Genomic DNA, 20,050 nt, shown 5'->3' with positions numbered 1-20,050 from the left:
AGGTCCCAGCCCCACTCGCTCGTCTTCAAAGTGGTCTTAAAATAAAGCGAAAAGCACGTTGGAAAAGGCAACCGTCCGCAAAGTAGCGCGTTAGTTCACCAGGGAGACGAGTCGTTACGTGCAGCTTAATCTTCCCACCTTCCCTCTTAAACTTAGCAAAAGCAACTAAACATTACGTTCCCATGGAGCAAATAAAAAGATAGATCAGTGCATACTAACAAAGTCACAACTGCGCTTAGTATGTGTGCATTTTTAAAGATATTCCTCTATTTCTGATTTTTTTTTTATTTTTTTTTTTTGTCCAGAAAATTGGTTTATTGTGTGGTTTTGGGGGTTGTTTTTATTATTTTTATGATTTTATTTTCCTGTCCTGGCTAGTTACAGATTCTAAAAATATATATTTTATATATATATATATATACACACATATATTTATGTATGATATATATAAGCATATTTTTAGATCCCATGTGTACATTTCAAAGGTGTGCAGCCGTACCTTGACTATGCAGCTATACGGCAGGATTTGTCCAAGGAATTACTGTTCAAAGACACCATTAATGCTCATTAACGCTAGTTAGTCCCTGTTTATTGTGTGAGCAGTTTGCCAGGAAGTCACCAGCAGCGGGCTGCAGCTTGGATCACCAGGAGACCTCTCTGGATTTTCTGACAGGAACGACAGAAGCAAGAGGAGGGCTAGATGAATTATTCTGCTGTGCTACAGTTTGTGGGCCACAGGCTGGGCATTTGTCTCTTTGCAGATAATTTGCAAGATCCTAACTCCTTTGTTGCAGCAAGAGGTAATACGTACTAACTATTTAATGTAGTTTACAAACAGTCTAAACATCGCATTTCATGTAAAAAGGTTTGGGAAGATTTACTGTAATTTAGAAAACTTGGATTGTATGAAAAGCATCATGCAAGTACTCTTGGAGATCCTTGTGTACAGGTAGAAAACTAATATTTAGGTTATTACTGCTTATGTGCAATATATTAATGGAAATTAAAAATATTTTTTCCCTTGATTCTTCTGCAAGTTTTGAACAAAGTCTTGCAACATATTTTTCTGTTCCTTGACAGGTTTTTCTTCTCCAAGGATAAAGCCATGTCTGAAATGAGTAATAGTAACTTCAGTAAAACAACCAGTATTCAGCAAGCAATAGCTTCTTGTTGTGGAGCTATAATTACATCATTATTTGGTAAGGCTTATTAAGCTTGCCACAGAGAGAATCTTTGCAAAGTGATCACTCTTCAGTTCAATTCAGCAAGATGTCTGCATATATGTGGTTTATAAACTTCTGCTAACATGTTTAATAAGGGTGGTTTTAGATAGTTTTCTCATAATTCTTTTGTATTTTAAAAAACATGGTGGTTAACTGAAATCTTTCCTGTCCTTGGTAATTGTTAACCACTACTGAAAATAACAGCAATTTTAACTCTTTAATTCTATGTCTTTTGGTGTGGTAATTTATTGCCTGCCTTCTGAAAGTTTTCCGTACTTTCTGCTGTTTAAAAATAGATTTTAAATGAAGGTTTACAGTACAAAATGAATCCTGCAAGACATGCCACTGTGAAAGGTCCTCTTCATGTTACCACTTCAGTAGTAAGATCAATTTATTTGCTGTGGTGTCCTATACTGTTAAAGTATTTTATTGTTTGCTTTCCCTAAGCAGTTTTAAAGATAGCTTTTTGATAGTATTTCAAAATTCTGGATAATCTGGATACCCCCACCCCAAATCTTCCAAATTTTTATGAAATAGTATTTTACCTAGGACCTTGTCAAATTCATACTCTTTTTATTCTGTCATTATACCACGTGTCCAGTGATTCTAGGCAAATAAAACAGATGCTAGAGTATTTGACCTAGCCTCCAGCGGCTGCTTAATAAAGTTGTAGATCCTGTGTTATATATGTCAATGCTATTGATATTTTGGATACCTTACAGACTCAGGTGGCACTAGCTGCTTGTACATAGGTAGCCGTGAGTCAATGTAATCAGGAGAGGCTGAAGAGTGGTCCAGCTGACACCACAGTGTTCAATATCTCTGCCTGTAAAAAGATCAAGTTCTGGAGGGAAATCGATAAAATGTTCACTAAAGCTTCATTTACTTTTCAATAGCTCTAAAGTTTTGGATCTCCTCTAGACAGAGGAAAGAGAATCACAAATTTAACGTTTTTCCTTTGAACATTGCTATTAAAATCAGTTTAACAGAAAAGAATAAACATATGAAAAGTGCTGAAATATTTTACTGTAAAAAAATAAATAAAAATAAATAAAATGTTGTAATATTTTTTCCTACCATCTTATGGTATAACTGGCATATGACTTATGGTATAATGACAGAATAATATGCTTGAGGCCAAAACCTTATCTTACATGCCTTGTGGTATACCATTTACAAATCATTACCGGTAGAGCGTAATAGCACAACTTTTAACACTTTCATACAAGATGACACAATGGCTTTTCGAAGAGCTTTTTGTATCTCTAAAATTTGTTGTCAGTGCAACTGTTAGCAAACTAGAAAAGATTTATTTAGTCACTTGCAAACACAGGATATATACGTAGATTTTGTTTGTTTGTTTGTTTGTTTCTGGCTTATTTCCTTGTAAAACAGTTTTTTTTTTGTTTGTTTGTTTGTTTTGTTTTGTTTTTGTAGAAGTTCATGATGAGGCCTCTATAGCTTCTTTTCAGAGTATACAAGGTTTCTAAATGGCTCCTTTGTTTCATTTTAGTAACTCCTCTTGATGTTGTCAAAACTCGACTGCAAGCCCAAAGCAATCCATTCCCCAAAGGTAAATTAAAACGTGCTGTAATTGAGGACACTCTTCAATCTTTGCTGTTACACTTACCTGATAATTATAAAAATGCTAAGCAGCAGAATGGCTTTATTTGTTTCCAGTAGTTGCATTTGTTTCTTCAGAGTCAGTGGAGGAAAAAAAATAATAAATAAATACTAAACTTGTTAAAGAAAATATGTGTCACTGAAAGTGGCAAAACAGTGATAGTGGAAAAAATCTCATAAATATATATCATTTAAAATAGGCTATATTTTCTCTCTTCCTCAATATTCTCATTGTGGAAGAAATGTACGATTATTACTCAATTGAGGAAAAAAAAAATCTATTACTAAATAAGTCATATTTCATCAGAAGGCTTATATGATCATGATGCTATATCAAAGTTCCTCTCCTCCAGAATCCAAAGAGATTTGAAAAAGAGTAGTGAGTCTTACCACAGTCACTTGTCGCCTAGGTTCTTGATAGATTAATACATTGTGTAATCAAGGATATGCCAATGATTCCTACTATTTAATTGTAATTAATAAATGACATTAAAAAGGAAAGGAGATGACTTCTGTGGAAGTTCCATGTTGTATGTTGAGATGAATATTTGCACTGAATATTTGGATGTCACTGTTGCTGCACTTCAGCAGATGGTAGTGTAACATAAACTTGTCTCCTTCTGCAAGTGCGAGCAGTTCCATTTAGTCTGGCACTCTGAGAAGTACATTTGTTTTCTCCTTTCCTTTACCTAGGTCATTGACATTGCCTTTCCAAAGTTATTTTGTTCCTGTTTGTCTAACCAGAAATAAATCTATCTTGCTACTGTATCCAGTTTGGAACTGCTGCTAAGTGAGAACAATCTTACAATTATTAACTATATTCTTATACACCATTTCATTAGGAAAGTGTTTTGTATACTCCAGTGGCCTTATGGATCATATATGTGTTTGTGAGAGTGGGGACAGCAAAGGCTGGTATAAGAAAAATGGGCATTTCAAAGGGACATTGGTAAGAACAATTCATTTTTATATTAAATTGCACATTGTAAACATTTTCTAAATGGCATACTGTAAATTTATTTATTTATTTTAAGTTCTAGTAGAACCTTTTATCATTTGAGAGGGTATTCATGCAGTTACACTGCGTAGTTTAGATAGCGATTAATGATACCTTCATGAAAATACAAATTCCTTTCATAAGACAAAAAAGAGAGCAGCTGCACAGCATTCCTCACCCAGTACTGTCTCTAAAGTTTTATTTTCCCCATTTGAACTATATTGCTGATAGTTGTTGATTGCAGGTACTGATTGTCTCTACCTGTTTATGTCTCTTCTGTCTGTAGACTTCCCAGTATGCTCTTGAAATGAATGAATGATGCAGATAGTTTTTTAAAGTTAAGTTCATGTGTTAGGTTCTGGACCCAATGTAACTTGTAAGACTAGGACTTACCCAGACACCTGAAACAGAACTGATGTCAGTGATGTCGATGCTGCCTCATTAATCAACATTTTGTTTGACTATGCAATTAAATTAGGGATCAAGGATTTTTCAGAATTAAATATTTGAGAAGAATGAAATGTTCGTGAAATGTCTACTTGAATGGTTTTACGGTGTTATTTTTTTTTTAATTAATAACTTGCCTGAAGCTTTCAATTAACTTTACTGTATAATTTTTAGAAAACCGCTTAGTTTTCTCACTGACATTATTATATGCCCAGTTTTGTTATGAAAAGGTAATTCATGAAGAATGACTGTCATATCACTGGACTTCCTTTCATTAAAAAAAAAAAAAAAAAAAAAAAAAAGTAAATAACAGCAACAACAACAACAAGAAAAGTAAATAACAAGACCTGACCAATTATGCAGTAAAAAAAAAATGTTGTGGACATTGTCATTTGCCAACGCTAGAACTATAAAAATGTTCTGCTGTATTTGCCCATACAAGTATTAAGGTATATAAATAGGGTGCACAGGCACTGGATTTAGTTGCATTTTTTCTCCAATCTTCTATTTGTAACTTTCTGGATTGTCTATTTGTTGATTCTCCATTTATAATTATATTTATTTATATTTTATTTATATTTTATTTATGATTTACTTATATTTGTGTATATATACATTTTATATATTTATAATAATTATTTATACATATGTTAATATTTAGCATATGTTTGATACTAACAGATACAGAATAAACAGAGAGAAAACAAGATCCTAGTATACCTTTTTCTGAATTTTTCTTTCTCTAAAATGTCTTTTTTTGTCAAATTGTGTTAAGACATTTGGGGTATCTCAAAGCTCCATTTTTTCAAGTCAGGCTTGATAAATTGTCTCTGTTTTCACCATGCTCAGCTGACCTGTCCATCAAAGCTGTGTCCTCTAAAGCTCTTTGCCTTTTTCTTCCTTTGAGTCCAATTCAAAGTTGTTTTGTGGCCTGTCAGCTCTGTATCTTCTGAGGCCTTGTAATAAGGGCATAACTCCATCAAATCTCAGTTTCTTCCCCAAAAAAAGTTTAAGAATATTAGTTATCCTAATATTTGGAAGTTTGTCTTTTGAAGATGATTTTATTTGAATGTCCTTCAAAGTCCAGTGATTCTCTGCTGTCAGTGGATTGGGAAATGCATGGGACAGCTGTGATAATAGTTGTAAGCTTCCAGGTGTATTGTATAGCATGTATATTTTGAAAATATTTTGTCGCCTTGTCAGAGAAAGCAAGTGTTGAAGAATCAGGAAAAGTGAATTTCTATTTCATACCTAGAAATTTTGTTATTTACTGAAAAAATATTTTAGTTGACTGGTTTGGGGGAGTTTCCATATATTGTTGCTGTGCTGTATTTGTTCTGAAAACAGCTTATTCACAGGGCTGTCAGTAACAGACAAAAACTTTCTGCTTTGGCCCAGTAAAATTTGAAGGAAGTTCATAATTTCAAGCACAAATATTTCTGTTCACTTCAGTGGTACCATTTGTATAATTAAATTTGATAGCTAGCACAAGAAATTACAAAATTTTGATCCTAGAATGATAAGCAATTTTAGAAACATATTTTTAATAAAAGCTTTGCAGCTAATTATTATTCTTTGCCTGGTTATATTTTTTAGGATGCATTTGTAAAAATTATTAAAATAGAAGGAATTAAATCACTGTGGAGTGGACTTCCACCAACACTGTAAGTCGAATTTTATTTTTATTATTGATAAAAATTTATGGATTGTGCTGTCAAAGTTTACTTCATTTTTAGAAAAATAAGTGATTTTAAAACTTTGGTAAACATCTGGAGACAGTATAATTTCTGCCAGTTCTTGAAATTTCTCCTGGAAACCTCTTTGATGTATTCCCAGTACTTAAACAGGGACATCAGTCTTTTCATTCTGCCTTTTAGAAGTGGTAACCTTACTGTAACTATCCCCTTGACAGCATTAGCAAATCACAGGATCAAACATGATCATCAGAGAATGTTAGACTTTGACAGATATTTGCTGTCCTAGATTGTTACTGATGACCTGCAATAAGCAACACAGCTGTTTCCACAGACACTCCAGTCTTGTACCTCATTACCCATATTTACATTTTTTTAAAACATCTACCTTGAATCTTCTTGCAAATAACGATATTGGTTTCTTGTTCGTTTGTTTGTTTTCTGTCCAACTTTGCCATGTAAAGTACTTTTCTCTCTACAAGAGCAATTTACGTATTTAAATATTATCAAGTCTCCACATGACCTTCTTTTTAGGACAAACAGCCTCAATCTGATTTGTCTTTTATTATTATATTAACCTGGTACAGATAGTAACTAAGACCTCTATAATTACGTCTTCCTCCATGAGTGATCCAAGAAAGTGGTCAAATGTAACGTGTATTAAAATTGCATCTTGTAAAACACTGAATGTTACTTAAGAGTCATCCCATTCCTAGTCACAGAACCTAGTGGAACACACTGGCACACTTCTTATTAAATCATAATTGTTGATTAAGATAGAGAAAACAGTCTTCCACTTGTTAAATGAATAAAAATGTAAGATTAGTGAGGTCCATAAGGTTTGTTTGCTTCTTATTCAGATCTTTCAATTCCATTCCTTTATTGAAACAGTTCTGAAGCTGACATGAAATACATTTTGGCAGATAATCCACCATCATTTTATTTATTTTTTTCCTAATAATGTGAAAAACTAGAAAACTAGGAAAACTAGGAAATTTGTGATTTTGAAACTGTGAACTAGAGGCAGTGAATCAAAGCTATGTAATTAATGCTTTTTCTTTATACATAACAGCTCACAGCTAAAAATTTGATTTCTTTTTTTCAGCAAAATATCCACACAAGATGGCTGACTTTAAGCTCCTGCTTTCTTTGTATTAATTTAAATTCCTTCTCTTTTATTTTAGAATAATGGCACTTCCTACCACAGTGATCTATTTCACCTGCTATGACCAACTGAGTGAAGCTCTGAAGTCTAGACTAGGAAAGGATAATGACCACATTCCAATAGTTGCAGGTTCCTTAAGCAGATGTAAGTACCCATCTGTTTAAAGCAAAAAAATGAAATAAAATATCTGTACGCTCTTTTATTTTTCTGTTTCTTTTTAACAGCCCAAAATGACAATTGGGCTTGTACTGGTTTTATTTTTACTGTATTTGCTTTTATATTTTCTTACTTTTGTTTATCCTTTTCCCCATCTATTGTAAAAGTAGCTTGGGTCTTTTGGAGCTTTCTTAGAAACCTCTGAAGGTGTAGTTCCATATTCTACTTGTGACAGCTGTGAGAGCGAATGGTAGAATAACAACTGTTATGCTGGGGACCTTTGCAGGCTTGGGCCTGTGCGAACCTCATGAGGTTCAACAAGGCCAAGTGCAAGGTTCTGCACCTGGGCCAGGGCAATCCCAAGCACAAATACAGGCTGGGTGGAGAATGGATTGAGAGCTGCCCTGAAGAGAAGGACCTGGGGGTGTTGGTGGCTGAGAAGCTCAACATGAGAAGAGAAAGCTCCAGGGAGACCTTACAATGGCCTGCCAGTACCTAAAGGGGGCCTACAGGAAAGATGGGGAGGATTTCTTCGTCAGGGAATGGAGTGACAGGACAAGGCGTAATGGCTTTGAACTAAAAGAAGATAGGCTTAGATTAGATATAAAGAAGAAATTCTTCACTCGGAGGGTGGTGAGACCCTGGCACAGGCTGCCAAGAGAAGCTGTGGATGCCCCATCCCTGGAGGTGTTGAAGGCCAGGCTGGATGGGGCTTTGGGCAACCTGGTCTGCTGGGAGGTGTCCCTGCGCATGGCAGGGGGCTGGAACTGGGTGATCTTTAAGGTCCCTTACAATCCAAATAATTCTATGATTCTATGAATCGAATATTTAAAGCAATGTGAAACTTGACTTTTTAATGTTCATGGAATATTAATAGTAAATCTCAGTTTTTAAACAGCTCACATTTCTCTCATTTTCAGTCGGTTCAGTTACTGTAGTGAGCCCCCTGGAGCTGATCAGAACTAGAATGCAGTATCGGAAGTTGTCTTACAAGCAACTGCACATGTGCATCAGTAGTAAAGTGGCGAGAGATGGGTGGCTTTCCCTGTGGAGAGGCTGGAGTTCTACTGTTCTGAGAGACGTGCCTTTCTCAGGTGGGGTTTATTTCAGGTGCAATATTGTGTTGTGTAAGACATATCTATTCATGATTACTTTAAGACTCTTTCTATTTTTTATGTAATTTTAATGGTTATCTTTAAGAAGGACTGAGATTTACTTGTTATCATTTGAGTGCTTTTTCTTTTTTTTTTTTTTTTTTTTGTGTGTGTGTGTGTGTTTGTGAATGCCAGATAGGGTTCTTTGTTACTTGCTTTTTATCCATATTCAGACTCTTTTTTCTCATCTTTAGCTTATGTAATGAACACTTTTGAAGACTTTCAGTAGGGTTTTTTTTCTATTGTAGGTATAGTAGCTATTTCCTTATAGAGGGACATGCTGCATCTATGTGTTCTGATCCTTGATCCTGAAAACATGTACAAATACAGGGTGACACACTAGTGTCCTCAGACATTTTTGTTACCAAGATGAAATAGTTCGTGTAACTGCTCCAAAAGAAGATGAAGCTAGAGCACAACTTGTTAGTGAAGCTTCAAAGCTGAAAGCCTAAAAGAAAAAGTCTGATCCAGAGCATAGCTAGTCTTATTCTATTCTTTAAGATAACTGTAACGGGGGAAATGGTAGTTTCTCCCATATTGTTAAAGCTCTGCTGTCTCTGGACCTACAGAGGTAACTGGACAAGACTGCTTAAGGACAGTGTTCCCAGCTGTTAATGTCAGCGGTGAGAACCCTTCCCTGTCAGAACACTTGTGGATCATCAAGCATCAGTTGTTTTCTGTTCCTCGGGAAGTATCAGGAATAACAACTTTGAACACTTTGTGTTGGCCCCCCAAAAAATGCTTCAAACCCATTTTTGGAGGCAGAAAACCCTTGAAGGATTTGTCCTGGTATCTTTGTTCTTCTTTGTTCTCTTATCTCATTCATAAAATAATCCAAAGTCTAATTTAATTGGTGCTTCTAAACAGTCTGGTGGAGCACTCATTGGTTTGAACTCCTACGGGATTAGAGTACATTTAGATGCAGACCTTGAGAAAATTTTAAATTGGCTGTGAACAAAGCAACTGCATGATGAGTGGGGATGATTACTTAATTAAAAAGGACACTTAACTTAGTTCTGTTAACTCATTTAACTGTTATTTCAGCTGTTTTGTTTTCAGAATGAATAATACCCTGTTTTCTTTTGCTTTGTGATCTGTAGGAGTTTGAAAAATGAGCTTAGACTGTATTTCCTGCTTAAGGATGGTGGTCCTCAATGGGACTTAATTTAGCCTTTTGTCATAGGGGAGGCTTCTGAACCTGTGGCAACATGCTTTCTCTAACGCTTAGATAACAGAATTCAGAATGCATCTGAAGCTTTTGCTTAAGGGGCTTCCTGTTCAATATTTATTTGTAATTTACTTGTTTTCCCTGTCTGCCAAGTGCATCATTCCTTTAGGCTCTTCTGCTAAGCTTCAGAAGGCAGCTCTAAAAATTTTCATCTGATTCCTGTTGTCTGAATTCAGGTAGACACTCTTGTTCTCTTACTGATTTTTGTCTGTATCAACATGGCAGGAGCCAGTCAGCCTTTATTACTTTTAACAGAATGGAAAGAGCACTACAGTGATGTGTGTGTGTTCTTTACAGATTCTTACATCCATGCCTGCTGTCCTTCCAGCACTCCAAAACCTCTCCACTGATTTTAAGTCAATCTCCATGCTGCTCTGGCATTCACTTAAAGCCAGCAGGCACTTGTCTGTGCCCAATCCTACATAGGCCCTAGTGGGATGCTGGAGAGGCAGAGGCATATGTTAGCATGCAGCTACTGCCTTTTAAGTTAAGGATTGTCATTAAAGAGCCAGGAATGAGCAGGCAATTTGGTGCATGAGTGAAGGAAAATGGATTTTGTTTTAATGCCAACATTAAATGCCACAAAACTCTGATGACATAAAACTATGGGTGTTTAATCTTGATTAATGCCATTTCAAAACCTATTTTCTAATCATTTTTTTTCCTTATAAGTACTCTCTATGCAGTCAAGGTGTGCTCCCCCACTACCTTCAGTCATAGCACTTTTCTTTGAGTGATATACCAACAGCAGGCTCCTGGTGTTTTTACAGCACAGTCTGTGCCTTTGCTGCAGTTTGCTCAAGTTAGCTTTTTCTAGAGGAATTCAAGCCAGTGTAACAATTTGTATTAAGAAAGAAGCTGCTCTTTGAGAACACTCAGGTAGCACAGAATGACCATACCAACAGCACAGCATGATTAGAACCCCACTGTGTTCTAGCCCGAGTGTGAATGATATGTTTCAAGAAGGTTCCCTGGACAGCTAGCTGACTAAATAAGACTTAAGCTGTGGATGTCCATAAGCACAAGAATTGGGTTAATGATAATAGTTTAGTCATTCATCAAGCAATGTTGCAGAGAACATAAATGTGAAAGGTATGCAGGGAAGGGAATCTTGCAAGTGCTCAAAGGCTTGGATTTTGACAATTTATACTAAATTAGGGTTACATACATTTCACTAGCAGGTTTTCCTCAAACCCTTCTGAGATACCACTTATGTTTGCTTTTGCAAAACTTTGGAGGCTTGTGGTTTCCACAGCAAGGAAACACTTTGATATATCTCTGCTGCCACCACCTACAGAACTCAGTGCTGAACGAGGCACAGCCACCTTTCAACTGCAACTGTCATTTGTAGCATTTATTTAACCAACTGCAACCAGGAATCAGCTCAGTAGCATCTGCATTCTAACTGAAACTCAAAGTAGAAAGAGTGTAGTTTATTTCATCAGAACAGAAACAGATGTTCTTCCTAGAAGTTGCGCCTCAGAATGCCTCTGTGAGGACTTTCAAAGGCAAGCCTCCCCTTAGTGATTCCAGAGAGCAAAAACTTATTTCCTGCTTGTGCCAAATGAAATGCTATACTCTGTGTCTCAAGAGTATGAGACAGCCCTGAGGAACCTTTCATCTTGTATGAAACACGTTTTTGTAGAATTAGAGAGATCTATGAAATGTGTAAAATATCCCTGAATACATAGGAAATAATCAAAAACTTACTTGTTGATTCATACTAAATCACATTTACAAAAAAAATGTTATATGAGTTTTGCAGTGCTCGTGTTAGATTGTATTAAGGTAGGAGTTACTTTATGGGAATGACAAAATGATCAGGGTAATTTGAATTATATGAAGAAATTTGGAATATGTGTATATTCCAAAGGGAATCCCATAATGGGAGCTGGGGGAGCTATCAATGGATTGTAACAGAGAACACTTTTAGTTTGTTTTCAGCTTTTGTTTCTCTTTGTTCCTGTTGTCACAGTAGAATTCTTGCATCTTCAGTCAGTAAAAGAATTGTACTGAATTTCTGTGTTTGAGATACCAATGTGCTGTAATGCAAGGTTTGTTTGTTTGTTTGTTCATTTGTTTTATAACCATAGCAATGTACTGGTATAATTACGAACGCTTCAAGAAGATGATGTGCAAGAATCTTGGTGCACACGAACCAACATTTTTTATTGCTTTTACTTCTGGGGCAGCATCTGGCTCTGTAAGTATGTCTTTTTGTTTCTAGTTCTACTCTTATTATTGTTGCTGATAAGCTATTTATAGTTGGTATGGTTTTGCATGGTTCTCTCAGAAACTACGTTTGTTTTGGTGTTTAAACACACATGGCCTGGCATTCAAGTTGATTAGGTATATCTGAATAATTTATAATGTTCTGAGATACAAGACTTCAATAATATCAAGTGCTAGGAATAATAAATCTAGTTTTAACATGTGTATGGTTTAATGTAATTTTAATTAAATTTCAATTGCTGGTGATATAATGTTAAAAACTATATATTTTTTCTTAATAGATTGCAGCTGTCATAACTCTGCCATTTGATGTAGTGAAAACACATAGGCAGACTGAACTTTGGGAGAGTGAGACCTTAAAAAGTAAGGTGCTGTTAATTACGTTGTTACACAGCTTTCTCAGACTGTCTTCAGCCATGTTTGTTGTTGAACACCCATAATTCTCTTTAGTTCAAATTGCTCAGCAATTTCTGTAGAACTGTTTAATAATAATACTTGTGTTCGATACATTCAATGAAGCTGGTTCTCTTAGCAATGGTAAAGAATTAAAAAATAAAACATAATATTTAGGTATATGGATTTTTGGTAGGAATTTTAAGTATTTCTCTTCTAATGTTTATTTAAAAATTCTGTTACTAGGCCTTTTTTCTTTTCCAAATTTTTACACCTTATAGGATAATTTTTATCTCCTAGGATAAATACAGTATCTTATCAATGACAGAGAGTAGGAAGAAGGTGCAAATAGAGTACCATGTATATATAATGTATATGTATATGATGGTATAAAATACACACACAAAAATCTAGAACTATCATAGTTAGTCAGACCAACTGCAAATTTGTATACATTTAAGCAAGTTATTTATAAATAGGGAAAATCTTCATTTAAAAAAAAAAAATCATATCATCAGTGCTCTATTGAAAAAGTGTTTTGAGTAGATTAAAATAATTGAAAAAATATTTTCAGATTCGCTATCAGTCAGTAATAGAAAATAAAAATAGTACTGGAACTCTTATGAGCAGTTTATTTCAGAACAATATTCTTTAATTAAACTACAGAGAGAAAGTTCTCTGCTCAGGTTCTGTATTTTTTACCTTCTTTTTGTGTGATTTCAAATAAATTAATTTTGAGAGCGTTTTAGTGACTACTCCAGCAGCTCTAAAGAATTTTTTTAATGTGTTTAGTAGAGCATCACTACATTTTCTAGCAATTCAAGCAAGTTGTATCTAAAAACTTTTTTTTTTTCCATTATTTGGGACCTGAAACAGAGGACCTTCCAATAATGTGAAAATGCATTAGATCGTGGCTTTAAGATTAAATAACTTTAAAAAGACTGAGTAACCAAACATTAGTTTCTGCTTAGAAACTAATTTAAAGGCCCTGGTTCAGAAAGATGTCATGAAAACTTACTGTTCACATTTTAACATAAGGTTTCATTCTCTTGGGTAAATTATTTGTTTCTGGTGTACTTCTTGAAAGACGTTTCTTTTGCAGAATTATCAAAGACCAATAAAAAATAAATAAATTGTTACTGGGTTTCAGTTTTTCCCTTGTGCTGATGAACATAAGAATTCATTGGTAATATCACTTTGAATCACAGGAAGCTGTCAAATATTTATTAGGCTGATATTAACCAGATATACGTTTTAAATCACAGTGTGGTTAGCTATGATTTGTACTGGTTAAGTTCTTTCCAAGTCCAGTTGTTAGAGTTGGATGCTGACTATGCATCTACATATTGTTTCTTTATGGCTGCAAAAACATTTTGCAGCATTCTATGAAATCATTTTAACTTTCAGCCAGGGAAAAAACAACAACAAAACAACAACAACAAAAAAGAACCTTTGCTACTTTTATATTACAGATCAATGAAAAAAGCATGTGCAGAGTGAAATAGCAAAAAAAAAAATATAATAATCCGTTTAAAACAGTTGCATACGTCTACAATGCAGTGGTATTGCTGCAGTTATGTAGCTTATGGTATCTAAATTAGCTCTACAAGGGACTGCAATCCACCTCTTATAGACTTATACTTTCTTAAACTCAACATTTTTTAGGGATTTTATTTTTGTAAACTTAGATGTAAAATGTAGTGTCCTAGGCTTAATTATTATACTCATTCTTATGATATATTCTTATTATGTTAATTCTCAAAACTTATCTTTAGATTCAGTTTACCGTAAAATGTAAACTGTTTAAAAACCATATTTAAAAATCTGGATGACAATGCTCTTCTAGCTGCATGTATAAAGGGACATAGAGAGGGACTGACTCATGTGAAACCAAGGTAACTTTTCTTAGCACTGTCAGTTACTCTAGAAAGGGATATTGTCTCTGTTTGTGTATTTTACCCTAGGCATTAGTACATTTTTTTTGATGTCATGCTATTTTGATTTGAATATTATAGGAATAATTATACTGTATGAATTTAAGATCCTGTATAAATAGTATGGATAAAATTAACATAAGATAAACTAAACCTAATCACTACATACTGAATACTGTCTCTGATAATACTACATACTGAATTGACTGTCTCCGATTTTTAAAAATATTTTTCTGTTTGATTCTATGTGTTATTTAATTCATTGTTTTGTTGTACTATGTTGAGTTCCACAGAGTGCATCAACCTGGGCAGTTATGAGGAAAATTGTCGCTAAAAATGGGATTGCTGGATTATTTGCTGGTAAAAACTTTTGACATCTTTCTAAAAAACAAAACAAACAAACAACAACAACAACAACAAAAAAAAAAACAGACGAGATAGCATTTTAATTAACACATCATTGTTAGATGTTAACATGCACAAAATATGTTTCCTTCTCTTTGAACACTGTCAGTTATGAAATAGATAGTGTATATAAAGCAACACATGCATACCCACAGAGAATTTTGTGCCTGTCTTCCCCCATTTCAGGATGCAGGGCTTCTTGAACCTTTTTTTGTCCTACCTGATAGGTCAGTAGCCTCTGCCTGCCCCACACAAGCAGCAGGTTTGCACTGCTGCTTGTGGGAGGGCACAGAGTCTGCCCCTGGGGCCACCTCATCTGCACAAGAGCAAAGCAGCCCTCAGGTCAGGCTGCTCCACCTCTGTGGGGAGACAGAAAGGGCAGAGAAATGATGCACCTGCGTCAGGCAGGCCACACAGGATGGCAGAGGTGAGGTCGGAGTATTCTGACAGTGGTAATGCCTCTGTCAGTAATGTTGGTATGTTGAAGAATGCAGACACGCAGAATCCCAGTTCTACAGTGCTATACTCTGGAATCAATACATTATGACCCCTAAATCGTACTAGTGATCGACTGAAAACAAATGAGAATGAATACTTTCTTTTCTGGGCAGGTGTTGGTCCACGGCTGTTTAAAGTTGCTCCTGCCTGTGCCATAATGATCAGCACATATGAATACGGGAAGTCTTTCTTTAGTCATTTAAATGAAAAATCAAACCAACATCCTTAATTCTCATTCTCCTTCATCCAACTGTGAGAAGTAAAAACATATGGTGAAACTTGTGCCAAATCTGAATCGGTCAAGGCATCTTTCTGCCACTACATTTAGTACCTAAATGCAACTTTGTTCACTTCCCCCCGCCCCCCCCTCCCCTTAAGACTAAGAAAAATACATGATCTGGAAACTGTCATTGAAGATGCTGTGACTTCTTTTGCACTAGAGCAAAGAAAAAAGAGGTGTTGTGACAGTTCCTCATTGATAGTTAAAAGGGGAAAAAACACTCTTCATCATTGTGGACAGGATTAACAACTGCCACTGTTAATTTTCAATCTGATTAAATATTTTGCTGGATACTTAAAACAGCGTTTATAAAATATTTAGGCTTCCATTGTATGAATTGGTTATCCTGCTGTAAGAAGGTCGATACAGAATGAATTCAATAAATGCTCACTTATTCTTGGTTAATACGTGTTTAATTTTGTGTATGTTTATTTGAAGCTCTGTATTTTGTGTAAATGCATACTTTGCAGTCTTCTCAGATTCATTTAAAACAGAAAATGCTTTAGGTCAAATTGGAAAAAAATACACAGTGCCTATTAGAAACCCAGAGAGCATGGTGAATATGCTGACAGGTGCTGCATTGACCTTTTAGTTTAAGATGATATTTGTAGTGTGTGCACAACCTAGGAAATTGAAGCACATGCAGGCACTGAAGCCAGCTGCCTGTACAGGTGTTGGGGAGGAATACTCCCTCGCATTTGTGACCTGTGATAGCTTGCACATTTCACAAAGATTTAAGACAGAGGCAGGCTCCGTTCCCCAATATGCCATTTGCCTGGGCTCACCTGGTTTTGAAGACCAAGTTTGCTGGTAAAAACACATGTGGTTCAACACCTGTTTCATTCAAGTGTACATCCACCTGAAGGCAGTTTCCCAGCTCTGGCTAGGGTGCATAGCACACACAGCACATGAACTGTTGCAGCCTCTCCCTTGTGAGTAGGCACTTATGGAATCAGAACTTCTTGCCTCCTCAATGCCCCCCTCCTTTCTTCAATGCACTTTCAGTATAAGTGCTTGATATTTATTTTATTTACTTTTTGCATATTTCTATGTGCTTTACTGAATAAATAGGTGTCAGTCTTACTCAGTTATGAATAAAGTATCCCAGTGGGTGTTTGGCCTTCATGAAAATTCAGCACACGCTGAAAAACACTTTAGTAGTAAAGATATTAGGTACAAAGTTTACAGCATATGATGCAGACAAGAGGTACTGCCCTAGGAGAGTTTGACACTGTTACGCTATTGTGATTTCCAAAGTACTTTTAGGCCTTATTTTGAGTTTCTAGTAGAAGAGAAAGAAAGCAGTAACAGCAGATTTTGGACCACACAGCAACAAAGTCTCCCTGTTTTCCAGAAAGAGAATTTGCTGCAAGCCCACTAGTACTGTAGTTTGCCAATGGTCTTATTTTGTTTGATTAAAACAGAGACAAAAACTAGTAATTAGCGATGATACAAAATGTTTAATTTACATGCAACATTTATGGAACATCAAGGCAACAAAACATACGGTTTTGGCATTTTTTCTTTTTTTTTTTCTTCTTTTTTTTCTGAAAAATGATTCATGTTTAGAACTGAGAAAGACACACACAACTGATTTCCCATGCACAAAGCGACACCCAGAAACTCACAGTGGTGTCAGACTACATAAAAGACTTCAGTTAAATGACACATGAATTTCACACCAGTAGCTCCAAGAAAAGAGCCATCAGCTAACATGACTAAAGATCATGATAATAGCCCCCTCCAAAATACTGATGAAGTGGGAGAAGTGTTTAACAGCAAACAAGACTGATTAAATCACTACACCTTGATGTAGTATGTTAACTTCTGGAATCCACATTCCCTCATTGTACTTGTAGTAAAAAATGCAACTCTAACTTACAAATTAGTATTTAATAATGTTACTCAACTGCCATGAGAGAACATGTACTTAATGCAATAACCAAAGAACAGTTACATGAAGTAATGTACATTCTGACAGTGTATGAAAGGACTTAATAAAGTTTATTACAGAGAAATTAACTGAGTGGGTTCACAAGGGCTTGAAAGACAAGGCCTGTGGAATTTTCTAAGCTGCTTTAAACTTTTCCATTAAAATGGCCTCTGCATTCGCTTACCCATCATGGATGCAGTAACCTCCAGCACTGTAGAACTACAGTTGAGACAAAGCATCTTGAACCTCATGCAGTTAAATCCAACAGTGCCTTGAGTTCCAGAGAAATGAAGCCCCACACTTACAGAGGCTGTATGTTTCCTGCAGTTTTGGTAACAGTAAGAATGAATTCTCTCTTTCAAGCCCATTCTAAGAAGACCAGACTGTTGTAGTAGTGCCAAGGTACCATTACAAGAGGCAAATCAACTAAAACCATACAGAATGTAGTGACATACTGTAAACATCCGAGAGTAAGCAATTAAAAATCTGTCTTGTATTGCAGCTACTCATGTAAACAATTTATGAAACTTCTTTGGCACAAAAAAAGCATTTTCCCTAGCACTTATAAATACAACATACTTACATGCGCTTAAGTTTCTTTTAAAAAGTTACTAATCATATTGAGAAGCATTACCTTGATTAGCAAAATTCTTAGATAAAGGATCCATTGTATCTTACAAAGAATTAAGAATATAGTTTGCAATTCAAAAATTAATTTGCAAACTTCAAAACCGTCGGGTAATCTGGAAAGTTACTTTCACTTAAAAAATGTTGCAGGCTTTTTGTATCTGTAATTTAAATAAATGGCAAATCATTTGAGAAAACGGACTTAAATAAGATTTGCTGTATTACCTAATCAAGGAAAATACCTATTGCACTACTACAGGAATGAGAAAAACCTTTAACATGAGAATACCATTACATTGTCTTTGTTTCCCCTTTTTCAGTCTCCTTGGGATCTTGCCGATAAATGTATGATCCAAATTTCCCAAGGTGCTAACCCCACCATCCTTAGTCCCTCTCTTTCTAGCAAGGCCAGTAAGCCAAAAAATTCCTCATAGAGTATTATTTGTAAGCCAGGTCACTCAAAAGCTTGAAATTTAGCAAGTTTCCTCAATATTTACAAATTACTAAGTATGATTGATTTAGATGATCAACTTGTATTTGTTATTCTCATGCAACTTTAAGAATTACTAAGAGTGTTTCAGTGTGATTCTTCAGTGCGATTCAGACATCTTGTAAGTGCCATGATGCTAATAAGAATGCAAAATCTAACATTGAATCAACTTGAGAAGAGCTCTTGGCAGGTTAAATACGCTATTTGAGGTCCTATGCAACATACACAGATGAAAAGATGAATTTTTAAGTAAAATATTTGCCTACAAAGACTGGCATTAAGGATTCCCTGTGTTTTCTGCAAGAGTTAATATTTAAAGCACTGCAGAGAAGCACTATGGCTATAGTAGGGCCAGGCTGTTAACCACTGCAAGGAGAAACAAAGGTCATGGCAGTTAAGTAGGGGACTGATTTCCAACTGCTTCATTTTAAAAATCAGCCAAAAGTGTCAGATTATATGCCCTGTACCTGACTGAGAGTTTTAAATAATTCAAGACTAAAGCAGAAAATCTGAAAAAGTCCTCTGGCAGGAAAAAAAAAAAAAAAAAACTTGAATGAAAAGAGAATTTGTGAATTAAATTGGTAACTGTGAAAAAAAAATAAATAAAGCAGCTTATTTTTAACTTAGAACTAGCAGTCTCACTGCAAGTCGTATTATAGAACATAAACCAAATGCATATAACACAAAGCTCTTCCTGTTCGTGTGCATCTCAAGATGGTGTTAAACCTGGACTCGTCATCTCTGTTGTGGGACTCGCAAGATATTCACTTGATTTCAGACTTGTTAGAGATTTGTAGCTTGCTACTGAAGTAAGAGAGCCACAAAGGCCAAGCAACGATGGAGTGTCCTCCTTCCCTGTTAAGGAAAACACAGATTAATCTAATCATTACAGCACAAGATGATCTGACCACAAACAAAAAGGGAATAGGAAAAAAAAATAAAATACTTTCATCTAAACTGTTACAAGTTCCTGCTTCAGCACATGCATTCATCAGAAATGCGGTTAAGGAAGAGATGTTATTTATACCTTCCCTATCCATGCAGAACAGAGATTTGCATTACAGGCTGGGCTGGTCAGTCTACATAGTGAATAGAAATTACTAATTCAAGAATTGGCTTTAATTGAGTACATTATAAATGGAAATGATATTACTAATACAGTATCAGTACTAGAGATCTTATTTTGAATCCCTGGAAAAGCGCAGAATTATCTGGAATCAGAATGTAGTTTTTTCACAAAACAAAATGTTTTTGTTCTTCGTAATTTGATGTGAATTACACTCCTGACACTGGAAAAAGCCCTGCAGTGTAAGAGTGGCAGTGCAAGCATCTACCCTGTCATCCAAACACACTTGACAGTTAACAAGAAACATGCTTAAAAGGTATGTGTGTACCAGACAATTCCTTCCTTCTCAGAATAGCCATTTAAGTTGTAATTTATTAGCTGAGCTGGCACAAAATAAATAAATTGATTATCAATATCTCCCTATTTCACCTTCCTGTCTCATCTGCAGAATAAAATAAATCATCTTAAACTTGAGTTTAAAAGCAAGCAGCTTAAAAAGGTAACT

General features: G+C 35.4%; 2 protein-coding genes across 2 annotated transcripts in view; one reads left to right on the top strand and one right to left on the bottom strand.

The window, feature by feature from the left end:
• The first annotated feature begins 1,105 nt into the window (after positions 1 to 1,105).
• SLC25A40 (solute carrier family 25 member 40) lies at positions 1,106 to 15,378 on the top strand. Its single transcript, XM_032182510.1, has 10 exons — positions 1,106 to 1,199; positions 2,737 to 2,796; positions 3,689 to 3,795; positions 5,887 to 5,954; positions 7,169 to 7,293; positions 8,226 to 8,399; positions 11,781 to 11,890; positions 12,201 to 12,282; positions 14,532 to 14,606; positions 15,263 to 15,378. Exons 1-10 carry the CDS (start codon positions 1,106 to 1,108, stop codon positions 15,376 to 15,378), a joined length of 1,011 nt encoding a protein of 336 aa, XP_032038401.1.
• A 1,491-nt stretch (positions 15,379 to 16,869) lies between these two features.
• Positions 16,870 to 20,050, bottom strand: part of RUNDC3B (RUN domain containing 3B) — a 51,104-nt gene continuing 47,923 nt past the window's right edge. The window contains exon 11 of the mRNA XM_032181617.1: positions 16,870 to 19,334. Within this exon, the coding sequence (XP_032037508.1) occupies positions 19,189 to 19,334 (146 nt within the window). The 3' untranslated portion in view covers positions 16,870 to 19,188. The remainder of the gene's footprint in view (positions 19,335 to 20,050) is intronic.

Source organism: Aythya fuligula, chromosome 2 (assembly GCF_009819795.1).
Source record: "Aythya fuligula isolate bAytFul2 chromosome 2, bAytFul2.pri, whole genome shotgun sequence".
In the NCBI taxonomy this organism is placed as follows: domain Eukaryota; kingdom Metazoa; phylum Chordata; class Aves; order Anseriformes; family Anatidae; genus Aythya; species Aythya fuligula.
This window is presented reverse-complemented; position numbering and strand designations above follow the sequence as displayed.

Excerpts from the sequence above, each read along its gene's own strand:
- SLC25A40 (XM_032182510.1), top strand. The coding sequence starts at position 1,106 with ATGTCTGAAATGAGTAATAGTAACTTCAGTAAAACAACCAGTATTCAG. Across the intron at positions 2,797-3,688 it reads AAGCAATCCATTCCCCAAAG|GAAAGTGTTTTGTATACTCC; the intron begins GTAAATTAAAAC and ends CCATTTCATTAG. Across the intron at positions 7,294-8,225 it reads TGCAGGTTCCTTAAGCAGAT|TCGGTTCAGTTACTGTAGTG; the intron begins GTAAGTACCCAT and ends TCTCATTTTCAG.